At 35.2% G+C, this 23872-nt stretch overlaps 5 protein-coding genes and 1 long non-coding RNA gene across 7 annotated transcripts; 2 read left to right on the plus strand and 4 right to left on the minus strand.

Moving 5' to 3' along the window:
- Nucleotides 1-1365: 1365 nt before the first annotated feature.
- On the minus strand, nucleotides 1366-2965 carry LOC149373957 (uncharacterized). Its single transcript, XR_016293244.1, has 2 exons — nucleotides 2769-2965; nucleotides 1366-1716 (listed from the first exon to the last, which is right to left on the minus strand). It is a non-coding gene; the product is annotated as an uncharacterized LOC149373957 (long non-coding RNA).
- A 214-nt stretch (nucleotides 2966-3179) lies between these two features.
- Nucleotides 3180-4272, minus strand: LOC106646211 (uncharacterized). Its single transcript, XM_014362255.2, has 4 exons — nucleotides 4067-4272; nucleotides 3851-3995; nucleotides 3686-3767; nucleotides 3180-3617 (listed from the first exon to the last, which is right to left on the minus strand). The coding sequence occupies exons 1-4, from the start codon at nucleotides 4203-4205 to the stop codon at nucleotides 3417-3419; spliced, it is 567 nt and encodes a 188-aa protein (XP_014217741.2). The 5' UTR covers nucleotides 4206-4272; the 3' UTR covers nucleotides 3180-3416.
- Nucleotides 4273-4415: 143 nt separating this feature from the next.
- TfIIFalpha (transcription factor IIFalpha) lies at nucleotides 4416-6860 on the minus strand. The gene is made up of 5 exons (XM_014362256.2): nucleotides 6609-6860; nucleotides 6363-6418; nucleotides 5909-6286; nucleotides 5519-5829; nucleotides 4416-5454 (listed from the first exon to the last, which is right to left on the minus strand). Exons 1-5 carry the CDS (start codon nucleotides 6636-6638, stop codon nucleotides 4664-4666), a joined length of 1566 nt encoding a protein of 521 aa, XP_014217742.2. The 5' UTR covers nucleotides 6639-6860; the 3' UTR covers nucleotides 4416-4663.
- A 529-nt stretch (nucleotides 6861-7389) lies between these two features.
- Nucleotides 7390-8327, plus strand: LOC106646214 (vacuolar ATPase assembly integral membrane protein VMA21 homolog). Its single transcript, XM_014362259.2, has 3 exons — nucleotides 7390-7730; nucleotides 7885-7990; nucleotides 8067-8327. The coding sequence occupies exons 1-3, from the start codon at nucleotides 7716-7718 to the stop codon at nucleotides 8204-8206; spliced, it is 261 nt and encodes an 86-aa protein (XP_014217745.2). The 5' UTR covers nucleotides 7390-7715; the 3' UTR covers nucleotides 8207-8327.
- On the minus strand, nucleotides 8312-17940 carry Hsc70Cb (heat shock protein 70Cb). Of its 2 annotated transcripts, XM_089595572.1 has the most exons (11): nucleotides 17340-17940; nucleotides 14776-14974; nucleotides 14024-14380; nucleotides 13622-13943; nucleotides 13156-13542; nucleotides 12814-13073; nucleotides 12550-12651; nucleotides 11140-11256; nucleotides 10823-11062; nucleotides 10458-10742; nucleotides 8312-10367 (listed from the first exon to the last, which is right to left on the minus strand). In XM_089595572.1, exons 1-11 carry the CDS (start codon nucleotides 17453-17455, stop codon nucleotides 10191-10193), a joined length of 2562 nt encoding a protein of 853 aa, XP_089451698.1. In that variant the 5' UTR covers nucleotides 17456-17940; the 3' UTR covers nucleotides 8312-10190. The 2 variants fall into 2 exon arrangements, with proteins under 2 accessions (XP_089451698.1, XP_014217744.2); XM_014362258.3 differs by lacking the exon at nucleotides 12550-12651 and having other exon boundaries at nucleotides 17340-17927.
- Nucleotides 17941-18937: 997 nt separating this feature from the next.
- LOC149373958 (mitochondrial disaggregase) lies at nucleotides 18938-22053 on the plus strand. Its single transcript, XM_089595388.1, has 9 exons — nucleotides 18938-19582; nucleotides 19673-19725; nucleotides 19802-19991; nucleotides 20068-20321; nucleotides 20388-20478; nucleotides 20555-20762; nucleotides 20842-21187; nucleotides 21267-21564; nucleotides 21633-22053. Exons 1-9 carry the CDS (start codon nucleotides 19258-19260, stop codon nucleotides 21773-21775), a joined length of 1908 nt encoding a protein of 635 aa, XP_089451514.1. The 5' UTR covers nucleotides 18938-19257; the 3' UTR covers nucleotides 21776-22053.
- Nucleotides 22054-23872: the final 1819 nt, after the last annotated feature.

The following is a 23872-nucleotide window of genomic DNA, read 5'->3' on the forward strand; positions in this document are numbered from 1 at the left end:
TTTATAGTTTTACATCTTCACACAACGGAAGTTTTTTAAATTTAAGTTTATGCAATATTACAGATAAATTTAAAATAAATCATAGCAAAATTTTCATGGTTTTAACTGTGAAGTACATGATATCAACCCCATACTAAATTAGACCTGATTTTACCCTTGCACGTGATAACCCACCCGCGCAAACTTGCGGGAATTGAGTAGTTTCTATATGCATACATATTTGTTTTGAAAAAATTGTGATGACATATTAAATGAAGTATGTTCACACTGTGTCGATGATCTAAAATGATGATATGTAACTTGTTTGTTCTTTCAAAAGAGAAAAGTAGACAAAAATTTGTATTTATTGGATCGTGGAATAGAAAAAAATATAAAGTAATCATAATATGATTTAGATCGCCCGAGGCACGTCAAAGTGACTGGTATGAGAAGAAAAGAAAAAAATTCTCGCGCTGAAGCTGCTGCAGAGATCCCGAATATGGAGTGGGGGATAGCGAAGGGCATTTAAGGATAGAGAGGGGACGTAGGGAGTCACGGAAAACATTGAAAAAATTTGAAAAAATTTTGAAGAATACATGTACTTTAGTGTTTTATGAACATATTAAACATTTTTCAAAAATCGAAGGACTTAATTATATAAATAAAATAGAAGAATTTGCAAAAATGCCATACTGAGACAGTATTTTGGATTTTTTGAAAATTATAAAAAAAAAAAAAAAAAAGTATGAACACGCCGGGGGTCTGACTCCCAATTACCACTTATCTCAGCGAGCCACTACGTTTTTTTTTTTCGACATTAGTAGCAGCTCAAGCCAAGCCTTACACATGGGTAGGTCAGAGCCAGTGTGCACACAACTCTGACGACTGAAAAGCTAATTCGGCTATATATACTAACCAAGTACTTTTTTCGCCACTTGCGGGAAAGGCACCGGAGCCACGCGGTTGGAGACGCAATCACAATAGCAATGTTGTCCATCCGATTCGTTCGTTATTTTAATTAGATCAAATTTTCTGTTATTTCTCATACGAGACTTCAAGGAGACAAAACACCTCTATTCCCGATCTCGATAAAAAACAACAATTATCACTTATTTGTTATGAAAAATTTTTCCATTATTTTCTTTTTTCTTGAAAAACCTTTTCATTTTCAACCTATTCCTTTTTTCGAGCCTTTTTTTTTAAACATAGCACTAAAAAAAAGCTATTTAATAAACAATGTTAATTATCTAATCTATTAGCAATTTTCATCAGATAAGATTTTTAATAGAAAGTCTTGAAATTTTATAATTTTGAGTGTAGTGTTTTTAGGCTTTTGTGTTGGTAATAAAAACACGCAATTTGGTGTAAAAATTAATAATAAACATTAAAAACAAATTTTATTTATTGTATGTAAAATATAAAAATCTCATGATGCTGTTAATACACTTATTTAATTGTTAAATTACATGTAAAATAAAAGTAATTCACCGAATAACATTTGAAGCAGAATCGATGTACACGTACGCATTAATTTTTTTTTTTTTTACCAAACTCCGAATACTTAATGAGATCTCCGTTGACCATATCGGTCAGCATTTTTTTAAAATTGTGCTCCGATTTCACCGAAGACGACACCTGGATGGTCAACAATTTTTTCTTGTACATTTTCTTACTCGTGGCTCTTTTTGCCTGCTTCATGATCTTCACTATGGACTGCCAACTATCTCGTCTGTGTAGCTGTGGAGAAAAATATCCATAAATGTACTTTATTGAGACTTAACGTATTGGTAAATCAGTGGTAAAAGGCAGATGTATAAACTCGTATTTTTGGCAAAAAGAAATTTATTTTTTTATTTTTTAAAGGGACAACTGCACCAAAAGCAATGCGGTATCCCCTGGCAAATGTAACGAATCTTGGCAATCCGCTCTGATGATAGTGATGATGATGAATTAAAATATTAACAATTAGGAATTAACAGTTTACGTCAAGACAAGAATTTCTGTACGTACACTGACAAACTCTTGTCGATTGCACAAATAGTTTAGTACAAAAGCGAGAGGAGCTTGAAAAATTGCCAACACAAAAATGAAATGCTTTAATTTATTTCGATATTCTATTGTATTTTGTTTGTTGACTCATATTTCCGCGAAATATTAGAGCGTATCACGAGTACTACTGGAATATAATTTTCAAAGTAAATGTAAATAAAATTTGTACACAAGTTTTGGAATGTATTAATTGTCACCCACACTTTTTGAGTTTATTTTGATTTTTCTCATTTAAATTGTGAGACTATACGTATGTGTTTCGTTACGATCTCCCTAGCCCGACAGCATAATAATTATTTCTCACGTGCAAATCTGTTGATTCGGTAATCTTTTTTTTTTTTTTTTTTTCTGTTCACATAACAGTAGAACATCATAAATAAACATTCCTTACTAACAGACAATAAAATTTGTTTATAGCTTACTGTGGATATTTTCATATGTTTTTCTTCCACCCTCTTAGTGTAGAAGCGACAAAGTATGCACGCACTTTTGAAAACATAATATAACGCGTTTGAATTAAAAAATTAGTCCACTCTGTGTCAATTAAGTACACTTTTGTAGTTTGATGTTAAATGTATGTTACCCATTTTACCTAAATTGAACGTTATTACTCTATACTTTATACAGAGGTACACACGTTTTATGTAAAAGTATTTATGAACTTGACCAAAGGGAAGATGTAACAATAACAAATAATGTCCATAACTTCATTTTTAATTAGATTTTAAAACTATACTTACGTTGACGCCATTAATCTCAGTGAGCAAACTTTCGTCCATTCGGTTTTCAGGAACGCTCATTTTGATTTTCTTAAGGCACTCAAATTTTGGTAAACTTATGAATTATAAGAGTAAAAAAAAAGTAACAGAAAAATTCGAAAAAATTTCAAGAGCCCGAGAAGACCATCAACAATAGATTAATAGTAGAAGTCACTCGAAAAATTGAATACGACTGAACGAGTGGGTAACAAATTCTCAAGGCAGGTGAGCATACCCTTGCAAAACCAGCTCAAAAAAATTAGGGGAGGGGGGCTTTCTTACAAGGGTAAACAAAATTTGAATTATTTCATATCTCAACAGTTTGTGATCAATAACAAAATACGTATTGCTTGTAAAAATTTTCATACTTTATTTTATTAAAAATGTATATGTACAAGTTTAAGAAATATTATATCATACCTTGAGTTTGCTGGTTTTTTATGATTAAAAAAAATAAGTTAATTTACAAAAAAAGAAAATTTGAATTAAAATCACTAATTTCATGAATCTTAAAGGTAGTCATTATTTTTAACGCTTGCAAATAATATTTTTGTCTAATTATTAAACACAAGTTTTAAAATGTATCTAAGACATTGCCAATTCATCAAAAATTATCATGCACTGAATGCTTCAGTCTTTTGCAGGCTCTGTTCTGTTCAAAACTTCATTTGCTGAATCTTTAACATTCACTTTAGAATCTTCAGATTTTTCATTGCTATCACAGTTTTTGTCAGTACTTTCTTTTGTTTCGTCTGTTTTTATGTCATCTGCAACTTCCATTTCCTTTAGTTTACAATCATCCGAGCCATCAGTTTTTATTTTCTGGTTTGCCTAAGATTTAAATTGTTTTCAGTATCAATGAATTACATACAATAAAATATTAATAAATTTTAACTTACATCTCTAGATGCTTCTGTGCTTAAAACAATGTCATCAGAGTCACTGTACCCCGTAACTTTAGCAAGGTAATCTACCACTCTACTGCAAAAATTAATTTTCTTTTTTTTAGTAATAAGAAGCAATGCTTAGTGTATAGTTCGATAAAAACAAGTAAAATTACGTACAAATGCTTTGAATCAACTGCTAAGTTATTGTCAATGTGATCGCTCACACTGTTAATATTTTTCAATGTCTCATCTATGTGATTTTTCTCAGCCATTAGTTGATCCAAACTATTGATAATAGTGTCGATTTGTCTCTTGTTTTCGTCTACAATGATAAAAACTTGATAAATCGATATTTATTCATGCATACAAGGAGTCCAAACAAAGCAACTTAACCTTTCAAAGACTGTAGCTTCAAACGAAGGTCTTCAAACTTTTTGTCCTGTTCAGCCAAGAATTCCTCATCTTGCAGTTTAATGAGCTCTTCCTCGTCGACCTCTACCGTCTTATCTATCACATCGCTTAGGTCTGACATTTTTTTTACAACTGAAATGATTCTCCAATAACAACTTCACTTATTTTTAAAATCTATACTATAAATTACTGAAGTTCCCTTTTTTCCGCCAAACTACCTAACCTGATCTTGGTAAAATTTGAGGAAAAAAAATCTTTATTTGAACGCACCTTCAATTCAAATGCAGGTAGGTATGCCGTATGCACGGATATAAATGATCAGACTAAAGGATGTGTTGAAAATAAATATTTTATTTGTATAGGATATCTTACAAAAGAAAATTTTTTGATTACTAATTAAAAAAAAAAAAAAAAAAAATACGCAACTGTGAAAAGAAATGTTGTTCCAACTTTAACACCACTGATATTTTTTACATCAAACTTTACTGATCCAACTATTATGTAATGCTAAAATTTACTAAAAAATAATTAAAATAAAAATTAATAAATTAAATTAAGTTCCTATGTTTACAAGGTATCTCAGTTGCTCTGTTGTTGCAGCTGTTTCGGATCGACTTTAATTGAAAAGTATGTCTTCTCTTTAATCTTTTGGCTCGTGGGATTGATATTCCTCAAAACCTTAGTCATGATTTCAACAAGTTGTTCAGAAGAAAGACCGGATTTTCTCTTGAATTTCTGACAAAGTTCCCTCGCCGTCATGGGTTTCCTCATAAGATAACGTCTCACAGCTTCTTCCGTTATTGTTCTAGAATCACCTGAACTGGATGCTGAGGAGTAAATGTAATTGTTCTCGGGTTTAGTTTTTTTGATCGGTGGCATGTCAGAAGTACTGAGAGCGGGCCTCTTAAGGGATTCCGATGTGCTTGGCCCTGGAGCAGTCGGTGTCGCGGATCGCGAACTTTGCGTGCTCGTTGGCTTTTTGTCATCTTTGCTTTGAGCAGCTGCATTTTCACCTTCACTCGAAGAGTCAGAACCATCCTTCTTCTTTTTATCTTTGGATTTTTCCTTACTTTTAGTAGGTTTTTCTTTTTCCTTATCATCGTTTTCCTTGCCTTCCTCATCGTCGTCCTCGTTTTTGTCCTCATCGTCCTTCTTTTCTTCTTCCTCGTCTTCCTCGTCATCTGACGCCAACAATTTTCTCAAAGCATCTTCCTCAGCAACAGATTTTATTTCTTTCTGAGACTCGAGTTCAGACTCTGAAGCCGAAGAGTCCGATATGTAATCACATTCCCTTCCTTCTTCATCCCCATCATCACTTTCTTCAAATGCTTCGCTATCAGATGCATGCTTCTTTTTCTTTTTTTGCGGACCTACGTAAATTTATTTGATTTATTAAAAAAAGAGTTTAAGACTGGTAAAATGTATTCAACAAACCTTTTTTCTTCTTATTTTTATTTTTTCCATTATCTTCAGAATCAGCCTCTTTATCGCTATCAGAATTGTCGTCTTCGTCATCGTCTACCCACTCATCCATTTCTGAAATTTTGAAATCCTTGTTTTTCTTGCCAGGCTTTTTTCCTTTCTCGCCTTTGCGCTCCGCGTCTTCTCCCTCTTCTTCCTCGTTGCGCAGCCTTTTCCTCATCATTAAAGAAAAATAGTCTATAACCTTGTTTCTTCTGCTGAATTCTTCCTCAGCTTCCTCGGCAGTTAAAGCTTTATACCTTTGTACAGGCTGGAAATTGTACCTTAAAACCAAGACGAAATTTTGTAGATTAGACGGTAAAACTAAAATTCACAAACAAGAACAAAATAACACAAATTTACCATTCTTTCAATGGAAAGGCTTCTATGATACCATTAGCGCTATGTGTGAAAATATAGTAGGCTGCATTTTCGCTGACACCGCCTTCGCGAGTGCCTTTGAATTTCTTGCCATTTTTTCCATCGATTTTTAATAACCAAGGCTGATCTTCTGGCTTGTACTGCTTACTGGCAACACCATACTTTTTCCTTCTCGCTTCTTCCCTGGCTTCTCGACCAAATTCAGATCCTGCACCAAATTTTGGAATATCCTCATCTAATTCCTTAAAACTCCTCAAATTATTTTCTCTTTCCATTTTGACTGACTTTCCCTTCCACTCTTTGAAATCAACCTTCAAGTTTCCATTAAAACGCATCACATGGTGCTTTTTTTTACCATCCCTGCAATTTATCAAAAATATTTATCAACAGCAATTCTTGGAAACTTGGATTTGTGTACGTGTTGCCGGAAACTTACTTTGGAACTCTTATGCTGTATTCTGTTGTGACTGGCTGCGATGTTGCAGGATTTGGCTGTTTGTTGAAAAATTGATTTATATTAAATGTTAGTCTAGGTTTGCTCAATCAACTAATCGATACGAATACTTGACAAAAAATAATGAACTAGTTTCAAAAATCTTTATAAGTAAAATGACCAAATGAAACGAATACTTGACGAAAAATTAGTATCTTATATATTTTCATTTGCACAAGTTATAGTTACCTTAGCAGTTGGTTGTGGATTAGAGCTCATTGTAACACTTGATGTAATTCTACTAAAGCTTAATTATCTTAAAAAAAACAACGAAATAAAAGTATCCAAGGGCGAGCGAACAAACTCCAGTCTCCACTTCAAAAGTTCTTCTGACAGTTCTGTCTGTGTTCTGATTAGCTCGCGCCACGCGGATTGAATCAGACTTTGTATAGGTTGTAGTTTGAGTCATAAGGTTTGTTCAAGCTGATTCTCGGGGACACTCGGAGAAGAATATTTGTTCATTCCATTCTCGGAAACTCCCAGAGTCTCTCCGAGTGTCCCCGAGAATCAGCTTGAACAAACCTATAGACCAAGAGCTGAAGCCGAAGGGAGGTCAAAATTTTAACCAGCCACCACTCTCACCAAAATTGAGGAACCTCATGTTTCGTGGAGATCCGGAATGTTTCGGTCATATTTCATAGTGGTGAAGAGTTATATGTGGTAATTATAGTGGTGTCGTATAGTCTTTTTTATTAACTAGCCGCAACTTACACCAATGGATAGAAAAAACAAAGTTGTTCACTGAAAGTGCCATTTGCGACAAGATAGAATGCATCTTGTACCCGAAAATTCTGCTTGTCAACCAACCCTATATACCTATATCTTTCGTTTACCTATACATATAGCGAATATAGCGATCCTCAAGGAAGCAACACGACGCCGAGGTTGCACACGTTTTAGTTGGCTGCGCCATATTGACTAAGTCGGGAAAAATTGCATGGGATTTCCCCACCATTTTTATCTAAAAGTACAATTTAGATTAATATGGCGGAACATTGTCTTATCACTGCCACGTTGATTCGTCGATTAGTTTGTCTACTGCTATGTCAGTTTTGTTTTTGTGGGGGTGTCTCGTGACTTGACGCTTTGAAAGATCAATCATGAGAAATTTGATAATCAATACTTAACAATAGTAATATTTTTCATTACAACTTAAGCTTGAGTCTAAAATTTTTGATTTCATGCTTATCAAGTGTTTTTCTCGCCGTGCGTAGAAAAGACTCAGACAAGTTCATTCGTTTTTGGTTATGTGATTGTTGCTATTTGGCAACTATTTATATTCAACAATAAATAAAAATGACTTCGCGAAAAGTAAGTAAATTACCGTTCGATGCCGTTAACATTGTGTTTTTATCAATAACGTTGCTTTGAAAGTAAAAAAAAAAAAATTAAGCTTGCATTTATTGTTTTGAAATTGTTTTCAATAACAAGTGACAATATCATCGAATTCATCATTAATTTTTAGGAATCAACTGAACTGCAAGTGTTCAAAACAGTCCTTATTCATTGTATAATAATCATTGCATGTCCTGTGTTATCATTTTTTGGAAGCAAAGTTTTTATTTTTGATGGTAAAATATTTCAGTTATTTACTTTGACCATACAAGTTTCAGTACAACAGTAGAAATAATGTTGATTTTTTTCCAGGTTTGTTGAACCTGAGCGCCGTTTCAAGCAATGTTTATGCCGCTCTCACGGCAGTTATAGTGCTTCACGTTGCTCTTGGAATGTTTATATACAGAGCATACTTTGACTCACCAACCAAGGCGCCTTCGAAGGCAGATTAATCGTCTTTTTTTTTTTTACATGCATTTGAATAAGATAACTAATATATATTATTAAAGAAATAATGGAAAAAATACTGTGGAAAATTAAATAAAGACAAATTTCTTTTTTTATATTAGATAAGCTTGGTTTTATTGTACAGTTAATAAATTTTATTTTTGCAAAGTAATAATATTTTTACTTTTCGAGATATAAGGAACAAAGTCTCTAAAAACAAGAAAATTGCAATTTGTGTTGAAAGATGACTTAAAATGCGAATCGTACAAAAACTGAAGATCAGATGTAAAAGGAAAAAAGGAAAATAGGGCACATACTTAGAAAAAGAATTCAAGATATTAACTACATCGCGTGGCTGACGGTTTTTACGTGTTAATCTTCAGTTATCAGGAACAAAAATGACTATACATATTATCACGCTCAAACCATTTGCCTCTTCTTTAGCATAATTGTTTGCCTTATGACCTTAAAACTACCATAACTCAAAGTAACAATCAAACCATAGATAAAATTTTGCTATGTTCGTACTTTTTTGTTTCTTCGCGTGATACCACACTACATCTTTAAGCAAGTGAGTGTGGGTACATATAATAAATAGTGACCACAGTTACGTCTTAATTTCCTTTTTTGCTTTTCACTGTTTTCTTTGAATCAAGTATTCATAAATGCATTACACGATGTACATACACAAGAATTTATTGGTTTTGTTGGGCTTATAAACATCATGATGGAATGAAATAACCTTTTAATATGCGTTGTTAAATACATAAAATCGCCAGCTATACATTACCCTCCACGACTATTTAAACAAATTTTTCTTAATTTTACTTCAGTTTCAATTTGTTAGTTACTTTTCTTTACGACTGACTTCAATTATACTTTTATTTTTATTTATAAAAAATTCTATAATCTTGCATCTCACTTTTCTGGAATTATCTTGGACTATCAAAAATTGGAGATACCGGGGGAAAAAATCATGTAAATTTTTTTAAGAAGTTAGCGTGAATGAAAAAATTTTAAATACCGTGAAGATAAACTGTTTATACTTTGAAATTTTGTATATAACAGTAAATTAAATAATGTATATTTAATATTACATGGACTTATGAAAGATTATAATAATGCCTACTAATAGACAAAAATATGTACAAATTTTTTTCCCCTGGGATTGTTAAATTCTTTTTCACGTTCACTTACCACTTTCTTTTTTATTATTTTTGGTGCATCACTTCGAGAGGCTACTCGCGAAGTACTCACACTTAAAAGCTTTTTCCTTTCAAAAGCATCGACACAATGACCGCCATAACATAGCTGCACAGACACTCTTTAGTACGTAGTTTTTACTGAACTTTCATTTAGTCCTGTGGACCAGTTCAATATTTTTCAGACGAAATTGACACTTATGCTAATAATAATAACCATTCATCACGAACTATCATCAGAAAGAGTACGAAATATTTTTCAGTAGTAATTGTTGATTTTAAATTATATATATAAAAAAAAAAAAAATAAATAAAATAATAAATATTCATCCTGGAAAGCCTTCAGGTGTCTGCGCACTTGTTTTCTATGATTTTTTTCAAAGTCCTTCAGCTATGAAAACACAAACAATAAGCGTGTAGAAAGACGTTAAGAAACTACAATGTGATGGACACTTTTAAGCTCTTAGGAAATTTAATTTCAATAAAAGTGGTTGTTGAGGTGAATACAGAAAAAATTAGTCGATTAAAAATAGTTTAACGTTCTCTCCCTCAGAAAGATAACATACAAATGTAGGCGCTTTTGTGACACACATACACACAAGTGACGGCAAATAAGCTTTCGGGTCTTACTGAAAGTATTGACACCGTAAGTATAGTGACAGTACCATGAAGGGTTCGCATCTTTTTCCGAGTCGTTCATTTAATGATTTTTTTCCACAGATTGTTACATCTATTCGTGTTAATCAAAGAATTAGAGCTGAAGGCGTTAAAAGGAGATTGTTGCTTATTATTCCGCGTTTACCGACGCTGGGTCCACGTCCATATTATTTTCTTCTGTTTGGCCGTTATTCTGGTTCTGGTTACTCTGTTTCTTTTCACTGGACTTGTCCTTCTTTTCCTCTTTTGGTGGCTCGATTTTGGGTTTGGGTTTGTTTATGACTGGAGTTACAATTTTATCCAAATTCTAAAAAAAAAAAAAAAATCATTTATTAAATTCAGTCAATACCTTTTTTCTTTGAAGAATCATAAAGAGTATCTGTATTTTTCTGCTCACCTGTTTCTCAGAGCGAATCTGATTGACGTAGACGGGTGGCTGCTGAGTTTTAGGAGTCTGATTGAGATGAATTCGCTTCTCCTCGAGCCAATTCCATGTATCCATTATCGTTTTTTCAACTTTACTCAGCTCTTCATCGGTGATATGGTCGAACCTGTCGTCCTTGCACGAACGTATCTGGTCGACGCTCTTCTTGGCAATTTGAAGCGCGGCAGCGAGCTCGTCCATCGCTGGACCACGACCGTCGAATTCTACCTTCAAATCTTTGATTGGCTCGCCTTTAGTCTGCAATAATTCGTACATGACAGTTGAAGGTAATGTTTTTCCACTCTTATTTCAAAAAAACGAAAGGCGTATCAACTTACTCTTAGATGTGCTAGTCTGTCTGAGTAGACTTGACGTTGGCACTCTTCACCCTCCTCGTACAGCCAATTTTCGGTATCGTCGAGCTCATCACACATAGTTTTGCACACCGACTCCTCAACAAAAGTTCCTAACTGATCCGCGTCTTGGAGCTTAGATCGCATATCGTACACATACTCTTCCAGGGCGTTTCGAGCGTCGATACGCTCTTTTTCCTGTCTGTCTTCCGAGATCATTTTAAACTGTGAACGAGTAAAATCGATTAATATCAATATTAAAGAAGATTGGACGAAAAATTTATGGAGTGCTGGAAATTTACTTCTCGTTCTAACGCGTTGTCCAGATCTTTCTGTGACATGCCATATGAGCGCACTTCAATGGGTAGTTCAACCAAGCGAATTTTCACTTTTTTGTTGTCATCACCCTTCTCATCATTCTAAAACAAAAAAGGGGGGGGGGAATCATTACGTATAGTTTTATTGATTTATATATTACAGTTCTACACTAATTTTTCTATTAATTTTTTTTTTTATACTACTAAGATTTTGGAGAAGCCGATCGCCCATCTTACAAAGAACAGCACATATACAAGGATATGATTGAGGCACAGTAATTATTATTAATGCATTAGTTTTAAGGAGTTTTGTTTTCATACAAACGAAAGCGAAAGTTGTAAATAAAATTGTGATTGACGAAATGTTAAAGTTATAATGCTATCTAAAAAAAGTATGATACTTCTTCAAAATGAAAGTGTCTTAGCAGAAGTAATCACTAAACTCAACTCAAAGGAAAATAATGAAGAGTAGAGAGCCAATGTAAATATTATTTTCATTCATTTTCGTTTGCATACGTTGTAAGAATACGTCTCTAATTATAAATTTGATTTCTAAGTTTATAAAATACATAAAATGAGTTAGACAGCACGACGTGACACGACTTAATCTTGGACCCATATGCTGTTACTAAAACTATTTTGTTAGTCATTAATATTCCTAATAAGCTTCGATAAAAAAAAAGTTTTTCCAACTGAAGGACAAATTATAATTAAGTTAATTACTGGTAAGAATCATAATTTTTTTGATAATATCAGAAGACAAACTTGTAGAACATTTAAAAGATCGGTGGAAAATTTCAAAAAATTTTATGATAGTTTAAAGAATGAATTAGTAATATTTTTGGCTCTTTTACAAAAGTAAAAACAAAAATAATACTCAAAAAAACCAAAGTGCGCAACAGTGAAAATTCTTTTAAATAGCATTACAGTTTACAAATGTTCAAACAAAAATTTTCAAAGTACGGGTGCAAGCATCGTCAAATTCAACATACAACTTGAGTTTGACCAAATAGTGGCAAATTTTCATTTTCACTATTAATATTTTTAAATTGAAGACTTTTTTAACTTTAGAAAATTACAGAAAACAGCACAAAAATAAAAGTTAGAGAAAAATGATTTGTAAATTTAGCAAAACATTCGGTTTAAAAAAAATTTTTTTTTTATCGATCATTGCTATCTGCACTTCTAAAAATATTGGTATACCATTTTTCTCTGAGGATGAGAGAAAAAAATGAGTCTAAAACAAGCACTAATAATTCAAGGCAATTGTGTTCTCGTATGTCTCAAAAAAACTGGCTGTATAGTAATAAAAACAACCGAGAACAAAAACAAAAACATAAAATTGAATGTGAACGCGTATGGGTCCAAGTAAGTGGGAATAAGTGTGTCGCGTACCGAGCTGAACCAGGACAGAGCACTCTTTATCCTGGAGGAGTAGGACGAGCTCTTTGTGTCGTCATCGTCATCGGAGCCCCGGCGCGTTTTATCCATTTTCACCTATATCACAACAGAGACACACACGTTTCTTCTTTACGCAACTGCCCTGTTTTTGGTTGTATTAATAAAAAATTCACATTTCCTTGATTATTTATTAAGAAAGTTATGTTTTATGTCATTTTCGTTGAAAACCCTGCTAAATTTTGAGAAAAAGATGTTTACCTCGGGTGCTGGAGGTTCCTTGGCTTCAGCATCTTGATCTGTTTTGTCCTTTTTATCTTGCTGCTGATCAACATTCATAGTTTCTTGCTGCTGCTGTTGTTGCACTTCTTCCTCCTTTTCTTGCTGCGAGGGCTCTCGCTTCTCAGCAAGAGAGGCCGAGGCTATGGTCATAATACCATTAAGATTTATTCTAACTTTAACCTTGACTTTGGAAGATTCTCCTTCTTTGTTAGGCTTGACATCCTTAATCGTAAACACGCCTATAAAATTAAAAAACATCTTTTATGAAACCACCAAAAAACTTTCACATTACAAAAAAAGGCAGAGTGTATTATAACTTACCAATATGGTTAGTAGGATAATTAGGCGGCTGAACGCTGTAGCTAGCAATCAAATTGAACGGACTCGAGCGATAGAACGTCAGCATTTTGGAGAACGGTATAGAGTGATTTTGCTCAAAAACTTCCATTTCTCCGATCTCCCCTTGGCTAGCATCCCAGGTGAGTTTGATGGGATAGGGTTGGATGTCGGTGACAGCGAAATCCCTAACTCTCACAGCCGGGCTGAGTATGGCGCACTGTAGAGCGCAACCACGAGATACTGCTTCATCTTGGTTCAAAGTGGTCGAGCAAGGTTTTTGAAAAACTTCCTCTATAACTTTCTTGATTGCTGGCACTCTGCTGGAACCACCGGCCAACTCTACAGAGTGTATGTCATCCAGCTTGAGCCCTGCGATTATAAAACACTTATTTAAAAATAAGAAAAAAAAAAAATTAAGGAATTAAATAAAATGTTAGCTTTTACTCACTGGACTGAGACAAACAGTTTCTCAGGGTGGCCTCAACGCGCTTGAACAGATGAGCACACATGACCTCCATATCGGACCTCTGCATGAAGCCGTGCACGTCCTTCTCATCAACGAAGCACTCAATGTTGATGGGCAGCTTCGTCGAGTTGGCCGACATCTGCTTCTTGAGTTTCTCAACTTCGCTCAGCAGCCGAAGATAAGCCCGGGGATTGTTTTTAACATTGATTTTGTAGCGCGTTCCAAAATCATTGCAAAAGTAATCGGCAAGGATCGCGTCGATCTCCCTACCTCCTATTGTTGGGTCTGCAGCACTTGCCAACATCTGCAATTTCAAAATAACGTGATGAAACTCTTCTGAACGAAATTCAGTCGTTAAGAAGAGCAAAGATAAAAAAAGCATACCTTCAACTTGTCCTTGTGGAAGGCGCAAATGGACACTTGCAGGCTAGCGTAGCCGCAATCGACAAACACCACGTTTCTCGGCGCTGCATCTGAAGGCGGGAGGTCCTGCTTGTAAATGCCGTAGGTCAGAGCAGTCGAGGTGGTCTCGTTGAACAACCGCAGCACATTGAGACCGGCAATACGCGCCGAGTCGAGCAACGCCTGTCTCTCTGCCTGAGTGTAGTACGACGGCACCGAAATCACGCAGTCGTTGACCGCCGTCTGAAGTGCAGTTACCGCTATGTCCTTTAGCTTCGTAAACAGCATCGCTGTTATCTGCTCTGGAGTGAAAACTTGATCCTCGCTCATGTAGTTAACCTGTCAATCACGATAAAAGGTGAATGATTTTTGTTAAGACTCTAAAGAGACATTTTTTAAGGTAAGGTATGAATAAAACGTTCACGACTAGTAACTCAAAATATCTCGCATCTGCGAGATCGAAATAATTAGGTACGAATAAAACTGTGTAAATGTTAGAAATACACGAGAGGGAAGGTTGGCAAAGAGCCAGCCAAGTTACCTTGTATCCCCTCAATATCGTGTTGCTGGACAGGAGGCAAAAGATTTAATATCTAAAACTACATGAAAGCTGCACACACTATCCATAAGTTTGAATTTTCGTTTTCATTGTATTTTTAACGAATTTTTACGAGATGTTAGAACCAAGCAATAATATATTAATTAAGAAGAGTAGACACAGGATTGCCACTTACATGTATGCCAATACCACCATTGGGCAGCCGACTGGTTTTGAATGGCAGTGTCTTGAGCTCTTTCTGAACGGCAGGGTCATCGTACGTTCTGCCAAGGAGCCGCTTGAAGCCGTATATCGTGTTCTTCATGTTGGTGACCATCTGATTTTTCGCCGCAACTCCGAGGATGCGATTCTTCGAGCTGAAGGCCACGCATGATCTGTAAAAATACAATGGCAACAATGATTAATTAATTTTGTCCAGAGCGCATAATACCTCCCGGTGATCGGTTAATATACGTGCGAATCGGTAAATCGGCGATGTGTCGCCCTCGCGCTTGGAAACACGTGTGCTCAACACGTGTATAAAATATACCCACGCACACACATCACGAGCGTGATAAATTACAGGTTTACATGTACAAAAATATACGGACAAGGTGTGCAAGTATATATTATTAGTCAGTTGTTTTAAATAGAGTCGCGCGCCTCTTCCTTTTTCACCGGCCCACGCGAATCTCCTTTTTTTTTTTTACTTATAGGTATTTCCTCTCTTTCCCTGTCTTCGCGTGATTCTCTCGCCCTCCACCGTTTGCTGATGTATAATATAACATTGGCGATTCGCACATGTAGTACAATGAGTGTACGTGTCTCTCTCGCTCTTGTATGTAATGGAAAAAAAAAACCAGCTCAGTGTCCGTCGCACGAATCGATTGGTCCTCCCACTGCTGTATTTTTTATACTCTGATGTTTTTTTCCTCTTCTTCTTACAGACACCTCATGCTTTTTCTCTACCGTGCAAACGTGTGCTCGTCATCCGGGCCGTGATCTTTTTTTTTTTTTTTTTTTTTTCCTTCGACGTATAAGTAGATCTAAGGACTCGCGGACAACAGCAGCTGACGTGAGAGATAATTGACGAGCCTATACTCACGCGTATACGTCTTGGTTTGTTTACTCTGTAAAATATCGATCCACTTTGGCGCATGGGAAAGTTGTTGAAAAAAAAGGGGTCGAGAAAAAATAGTTTCTTTGAGGTGATGTCACACTTTGTTTTTTTTTTTTTACTTTATCGATTGGAAAATGAACTCTTGAACAATGTTTTGCAAGTCATCGGCGCTAGTATTTGCGAAATGATCGAATTCTGCTGGTGGTTTTGAAAAAATTGATTCATAGACAAGCGACAGTGAGAAACGAATAATATTGCGATAAGTGAGATCGTTGTCGCGCATGTCAATATTAATATTAAACACTGGACTTGGCATAAGGCGTTTTTTTGATGAATAATTTATACAATAGGAAGACCAGGTGCTTAAGTAATTATACTTTCAATTTACTGTACTGGTATATCTATGAAAACGAGTCTGTAATTGAATGCACTCATTTTTTTTTCTTCAAGAAAATTGCAGAAATATTAGAAGAATTTAATGGACAATTACGCGACAACTTGACCACATTTTTTTAAAATCAATACTACTATTAAACTGTCCCTGTCTCAGAAGTGACAACCTTGTCCTGGTTGTAAACTGGGTAATTACAATGTACAAGAGCTGTAAAAATAAAAAATTAACTGCATCAGTGGTTGTAGTATGTGAATTTTAAAAGTACAATACTTGAAGTGTAAACTAATACCTATCCAAGTGAAAAGTGTAACACAATTAAACTACAAAAAAGTGCTGTAGCATATAGGCAAATAAATCTAATAGCCACTAATCATGACATAACACATACATATCTAGGCAGGATGACTTATTTACATATCTATGCAACACTACCTAGTAATACATTGACCTTTTATTTGAAAGGCTAATATTACTGTATTAAATGCAAACGCGTGGATGTGAAAGAAATAAGTGTTTTTAGATTACCATACTGGGTGTTACTTTGACTAGAGAAACTGATTGAACGGATGTAGCAAGTGTACTGCACTGACAGTAATTAGATTACCTATTTAATGCAAGATTAGAAAAAAATATAAAAACCCCACATCAATTGGAGTAGTTTGATTGCATTTGAAATTTAATTTTCATTGACCAGATTTTTAGGTTACGCGTAAAAAAAATCAATGAACTAATTCAATGGAAAGAAACAACAAAAGGAGGTTCAAAAACCAATCAAATTTTCGTGACTGCATGGACACTGCAGCGAGCAATGTTGCAATTTTATAGCACGGGCTTGAGACTTGCTAGTACGATTAATAATCTTCTTGTTGTTAACTCGTTTCTAAGTGACAAACAAAAAAAATTAATAAATGAACCGTCCCTTCATATCAGGGCCTCTGTTAACCTCACTAAAACCTACAATTTTCATGCGAAAAGAGAGAAAACGTTTGTGACACGTAATATGTTATCCGAGCCGGAAAACCGCATGAGCAACGACGAATCATCATCAAGAGGCGAGCTAAAGCCGCTATACTGTTGCCGTTGACGAAAAAGGTCTTAGGTACTCACTCAAATGATTAGGCAGTAAGTACGGAGGAAAAAAAAAAAACAGGGCGAGCTAGTCACGCTAACGTACAGCTTGCGTATGCAGTTGTAGGTGGATAAGAAAATAAAAACGTAAATTATGGATGTATGCGTGTGTACTAACGGTGTGCTCCTGAGACTGTAGTCGTTGGCGATGGTCTCGATGCCGCCGGCCCTGGCAACTGCGACGTAGCAACTGTCGTTGCCAAAGTCAATCCCGATCACGGACATCGCGGCCATGGTTGCTGATGCTTGTATACGCTGCACTGGACGTCCAACGATTCCTCTTCAAAGATTCGCTTGGCCCACGGCAGGTGTACCTAGAAGAAGACGCACGTGTGTGTGCGCGCACCTCCTCTCGGAAAGAATATCGAGGACAAGGAAGAGAGTGATGCTCTGGATGCTCTTCGTGTGCGCGCGGTGCACGACACGCGAGTTGCTTTGCACACGCGGAGGATGCGGAAAAATCGAATAAAAGCCGACCGGCTCGATTAACCAACTTGATCAATCCACACTCGCGTTTTCTCGCCTCGATTGAATACGTATATGTATTAATTTAATTTTCTAACAAATATTAATGCCAATTAAATTCTCTCGAGCAGTTGGGCTTTCGCAGGCACTTTTTCTCCCTCTTCTCGGCAATCACTGGAGCGCTTTCTGCTAAACTGACGAGAGTTGTGGTTTTGCGGCGACCACGTCCCAGAGGTTCGGTGTTCCCGTTTCTTGCTGTGGGTGGCGCGGAACGATAGGAACGCTCTTCTGGAAGCTTCTGGAATTTTCCGCAAACTTCCAATCACAATCCACCCTTATCAGCTGTTGCGGTTTTCCTTTCTTTTTTTTTTTTTTTTTCGTTTTCTGTGGGGACAATTGGTATTTTTTTTTTTTTTTTTTTTTTTTTGCTTGCTCGAATGATGTACGTGAATGCAACACATGAATTTTAGGCAGGGGAAGGGGACGAAGAAAAAATGGAAAATTTGTGGAGACAATTTCCATGTGGGCATGTGCGAGGTTGCGGTCCGCACTGACCGTCTGGTCCGCATGACGTGGCGGCTGAATAATTGAAATTCAAAAGAGAAGAGGCAAATAAGTAAAATTTTTATGAATTAAAAAGGGACACATTTTACTTACAAGTAAAATAATACAAATTCCATAGTTTTTCTTTTTTTTTTGTTTTCTTTTTTTTTTTAATAAAAAAGCAACAACCAAACAATTCAAAGATATGGATTTACATGTAAAAAAAAAAAAAAAAAAAAAATTCGCGATGATTAGAATTGAATGTCTGTATAAATGTTCTATGTACTAATTAAACTTATTTTTCTTGAACTTACAAATTATTAATTTAATATATTTTATTTTAAGATGTTTTATTAAAAAAAAAAAAAAAATTAGCGACGACTGTAAAACGATTTTACATATTTAGCCAATGCCGAATACGTAGCGTTTTGTTTTTAACATTGCCAAAATATTTGAACACTAAAACTCTTTACAACTTTTTATTCTACACTCTTTTACGATTTTATTAACTTTATATAAAAACATTGAGGCCATTAAAAAATATTGTTTGGTTTAATTTACATTTAATATGTATGAAAAAATTTAAATTACATGTGAATAAAATTTTCACCAGAACATACATCGCCTATAATTATAAATAAGAAAAAATTGATACGAAGAAAATAAATTTTCAAAAAATAATTGCACCCACTATAGCTATATATACGTATGCCGTCGTCGATTGCGTCATTTACATTCGTCTGCTAAACACAAAAGTCCATACAAAAAAAACAGTGTGAGATAACTGCTTTAAATCCCAAATTTTTCGCAAAAAAAAATTATCAAGTATAAAAATAAAAGTACTTCGGGATTGAAAAACACTTGAGATATCGTAAACAAACACATTATTTAAAAACACGTGGAAGATACACATATAAATTAACAGTGTGACGTGTACTCTCGTGGTGTAAAAAAAAATATAATCCAGCGGCGACCTTTGCTGCGGCTACTCATGCTAAAAAAAGTTAAAAGGGTAAGAAACCCGGGGAATGTCAGGATTGTGCAGTCCAAGGCTACGACAGCTGGTGAAAAGAGCCACCAGTCTCGAGTTAATTTTCCTCCCTCCGTCTGTTGCAAGTAGCCGAACTAGTGCTCCGAAATGGATGCATGCAGTTCTGCAGCAAAGAGGTTATCCTGCTCTGAGGCACAAGTATTGTCCTGCTCATTTTTTATTCCAACCCAATTGGATAAATTTGGAAGGTGAAAAAAGTACCAAAGAAGAAGGTAGGAGTTATCAAAGTAGGAGTTGGGCAGTTGTGTTAAGTGGCTTTGGACTGGCAATTTCATTATGTGACAGTCGGAATAGTGCACTTGGTAGGTAATTAATACAATTTACATTATGATGAAATAAGTACTTTTAATGTTTAATGAAGTATGTAGTAAATTGATAATATTTTTTTACAGATAAGAGATTTTTTTTAGCAGCGCAGTATGGAAATATTCCAGATTTGAAAAGGGTACTAATAAAATATATATATATTAATCACGCCGGTTTTGTTTGAGAATTTTAAATTTACATTATCTTTCCAAAAGGCACTTGACAGTGGAATTGATGTAAATAAGAGGCACCACCTGGGCTGGACTGCCTTACAGACAGCAGCAATCAATGGAAAAGTCGATGCTGTCAAGTATTTAATTATAAGAGGAGCTGACATTAACGCTGGTGACGATTTCATCAATGTATACAAGACAGCTGCAGAAAAAAGGCTGCATCCTTCAGATGGTGAGTTGCAAAATAGAAATATTAATTCATGCCGATGAATTTGTTCACAATAAATATGTATTTATCATTTTTCCAGTCCTCACTGAAAGGGAAGAAGAATTCTCAGATCGTTTAATTGCCAGAGCAACGTTCAAGGGTTTCACTGCTCTTCATTATGCTGTCTTGTCTCGATCCAAAGAATGTGTGAAGGCTCTTCTAGATGCTGGAGCAGATCCAACGATTGAAAATGAAAACGGTCGGAGAGCCGTAGATTACGCGTACATGGATACAGAAATAGAGGAATTGTTACAGAATCATGCCCTTAAATATGATGAAATTCGGAAAGAAAAAGTAAAGATATTGATTTAATACTTTGCAATAAATTTTTTAAAATATTATAACTTTTATTCATTCTAGGAAGCTGAAGAAAGGCGAAGGTTTCCCATAGAACAAATGTTAAAAAAGCACATAGTCGGTCAAGAAGGAGCCATTTCCATTGTTGCTTCGAGTAAAAACTTTTAACTTTAAACGCATATGTATTGTTTTTCCTGAAGATTCATAATTTATTGTTATGTTTTATTTAGCTGTGAGGAGAAAAGAAAACGGCTGGATCGACGAGGAACATCCCTTAGTTTTCTTATTTTTAGGATCTTCTGGTATAGGTAAAACTGAGTTGGCAAAGCAGCTGGCTGCTTACATTCACAGAACCAAACCAGATCATTTCATCAGACTTGACATGTCCGAATACCAGGAAAAACACGAAGTTGCCAAACTTATCGGAGCTCCTCCTGGGTAAGAATATTCGTCCGTTCTTTAACTTTATTGCCTAAGTCAGGTAAGCGCGCACCCAACTGGCATAATTATTTTACAGTTACGTTGGTCACGATGATGGTGGGCAATTGACCAAGTTATTGAAAAAATGTCCATCAGCCGTTGTACTTTTTGATGAAGTAGATAAAGCACATCCCGATGTTTTAACGGTATTGCTACAATTGTTCGACGAGGGAAGACTGACGGATGGCAAGGGCAAGACGATAGAATGTAAAAATGCCATTTTCATCATGACCTCTAATCTTGCTAATGAAGAAATCGCCGAACACGCCATACAACTTCGAGAAGAAGCACAGCGGCTTCTGACGAACAGACTCGATAAAAAAACTGACGAAGATCAGGAGCCCGAAAACATCGAGATTTCGAGAAATTTTAAAGATCAAGTGGTAGGAAAACAATACTTTAACAGAAAATTGATATAGTTCATAGGATCGTAAGATACTTAAACTTGTTCGATATTTCCAGGTGCGACCGATCTTGAAAGCACACTTTCGACGCGACGAATTCCTAGGCCGCATCAACGAGATCGTGTACTTTCTTCCCTTCTCGCGTGCCGAACTTATCAAGCTTGTGGCGCGCGAACTCGAGGCTTGGGCGATACGTGCCCGTGAACGCCACAAGATCGACCTGAAATGGGACCGCGAGGTCCTATCGGTCCTTGCCGACGGTTACGATTCGCACTATGGCGCTCGTTCGATCAAATACGAGGTTGAGCGTCGTGTTGTCAATCAACTGGCTGCTGCGCATGAGCGCGGCCAATTAGGTAAAGAAATTTTGTAATATGATTCACGCAAAATGTCAAGATTAATTGATATCATTGATTTTCGACAGAAAAGGGCTGCTGCGTGTTGTTGAAAGCCAGGTGGCATGAAAATGGAGCCAGCATTGGGTTGTCGGTCAAGCCGGCGGGTGTCAAGGATTTCGTTGATCTCGTGGACACTGATCAGTTCGTTAAAAATATCAATTTTCTGTAAACGCTTACGATTTCAACTTGTAACAACAGCCTGTAAATCTAGAGAAATTTGTGATATTTTTTATAGTTCGATTAATGCTTTTTGCCTCCTATAAATCAAGACGTGTATATAAACAAAGTGGTCACTTACAATAGACTTGCTAATGTATGATCCTGTGTTGAGAATAATATTGTACATTTGCAATATATTTGTATTTTTAAACAAATGTTGATCCAAAAAAGTTTGTATATAAACAATAGAGTATTAAAAAAGAGTCGACAATAAAACTGTTAAAAGAATACTTGGGTGCTTTATTCCTAAATCTACATTAATGCTCTTGTTTGCAGGTACAACTGTACCATATTATGGCTATAGTCATGCTTGCGTTCTAAAAAGAACTAAAATTTTTTTGCATAAACTTATTTACTGTTCTTTTATTGCAACTGAAGGAGTCTGCGCCAACCACTTATCTGCTGAAATTTAAGGGACTTCAATTTCGAAAAATTTTATTAGAAGTTTTATATAACTACACATAACATGAGATGAATAAAACAAAATTTGGTGAATTCTATACGACAGGCTACAGTATCTTGGGTTTTAATAAAATTATAAAAAAAAAAAAAAAAAAAAGCATGAACACGCCAGGGGTCTGACTCCCAATTACCACTTATCTCAGCGAGCCACTACGTTTTTTTTTTTCGACATTAGTAGCAGCTCAAGCCAAGCCTAACACATGGGTAGGTCAGAGCCAGTGTGCACACAACTCTGACGACTGAAAAGCTAATTCGGCTATATATACTAACCAACTACTTTTTTCGCCACTTGCGGGAAAGGCACCGGAGCCACGCGGTTGGAGACGCAATCACAATAGCAATGTTGTCTATCCGTTATCGATAAACAATTAACAATAATAGCTATTATAATAGCTATATATATACTGTACTAGTATTGTAGGCTTGGAATTCTGCTGTGCCCTTTTTGAGAGAACCACATGTAGCGTAATATACCTATACCGTAAGAACGCGACGACACCGCTGGTAGTATAGTCCGGTTTCCGGTAGCTGAAGCAATCAATAAGGAACAAATCGGAGATAGCGTCCAAACTTTGCAGATCGCTTTGTATTATGGTCTGTAAACATGGAAAAATAGTTTTGTCCAACCAAACCACGGGCTTCAATTGTTATTAAACAATTAGTACAAATTTACCATTTTTTTTCTTAGTTTTTCTCATATAACTTTTTTTGTGGCTGTCGGATTGCAAAAATAGCTAAAGATATTTTGTTCGTTATTTAATTATCTACCAATCTGTGTAAATTAGATCATTGGAAGACTTTTTTTCGCGAAGTTATATTGCAAAAAAGTGCAAAAATCGTCGTTATAAATTGTCATTTTGAAACATCCATAACTTTTATAATGTTTGATGAAAATGCTTCAAAATTTGGTATTCGATAGCTCTTATAGAGATCTTAAGCCATGCTCAAGGCTTTTCTTGTATTATGAAAAATAACGTAAATAAACTATAATTAATTAAAAAATTCATTTGATTGTCCTGATCGGTAAAATTGAGCTAGACTGAAACTTTAAAATGGATTTTATTAAGAATACAAAGGACTTCAATATTGTAAAAAAAAAAATTTTTTTTTTCAATTTTTACCCCGATTTTTTGCAAAATTTAATTTTGCAATATTAACAAATTAACATTACTCGATCATTTTCTATTGTGGAGAAGTAGAACTAGTTCCATCTAATAGTGTATATTTTTACACAAATTTACAAAAAAAAATTTTTACGATATGATGTTTTTAACTATAGTTATTAACAGTTTAGTGTTTTTTGCAATTGTTTAATTTCTATCGGTTTTTTCGATTTAAAAAAAATATTTTAGTATCTACATAGCATCTGTTGTTGTTATATATGACTTACAGATATTTTAACAAATAATTGACAGTTAGAAAAAATTACTTATTTATACAGTTTTACGTGCGATAACGGCCTGTGTACGGCGGATTGCATATTTCAGGCGTTTCCATACCAGTTCGAAAAATCATATTATTTGATCTTTTACTTTTATTATTGTTTTGTAATAACTAAAAATACATAAACATACATTTTTATACA

The sequence above is a fragment of the Copidosoma floridanum genome, unplaced genomic scaffold (assembly GCF_036245765.1).
Source record: "Copidosoma floridanum isolate Cflo_tuat_1 unplaced genomic scaffold, Cflo_Japanese_pri ptg000025l, whole genome shotgun sequence".
Lineage (NCBI taxonomy): Eukaryota > Metazoa > Arthropoda > Insecta > Hymenoptera > Encyrtidae > Copidosoma > Copidosoma floridanum.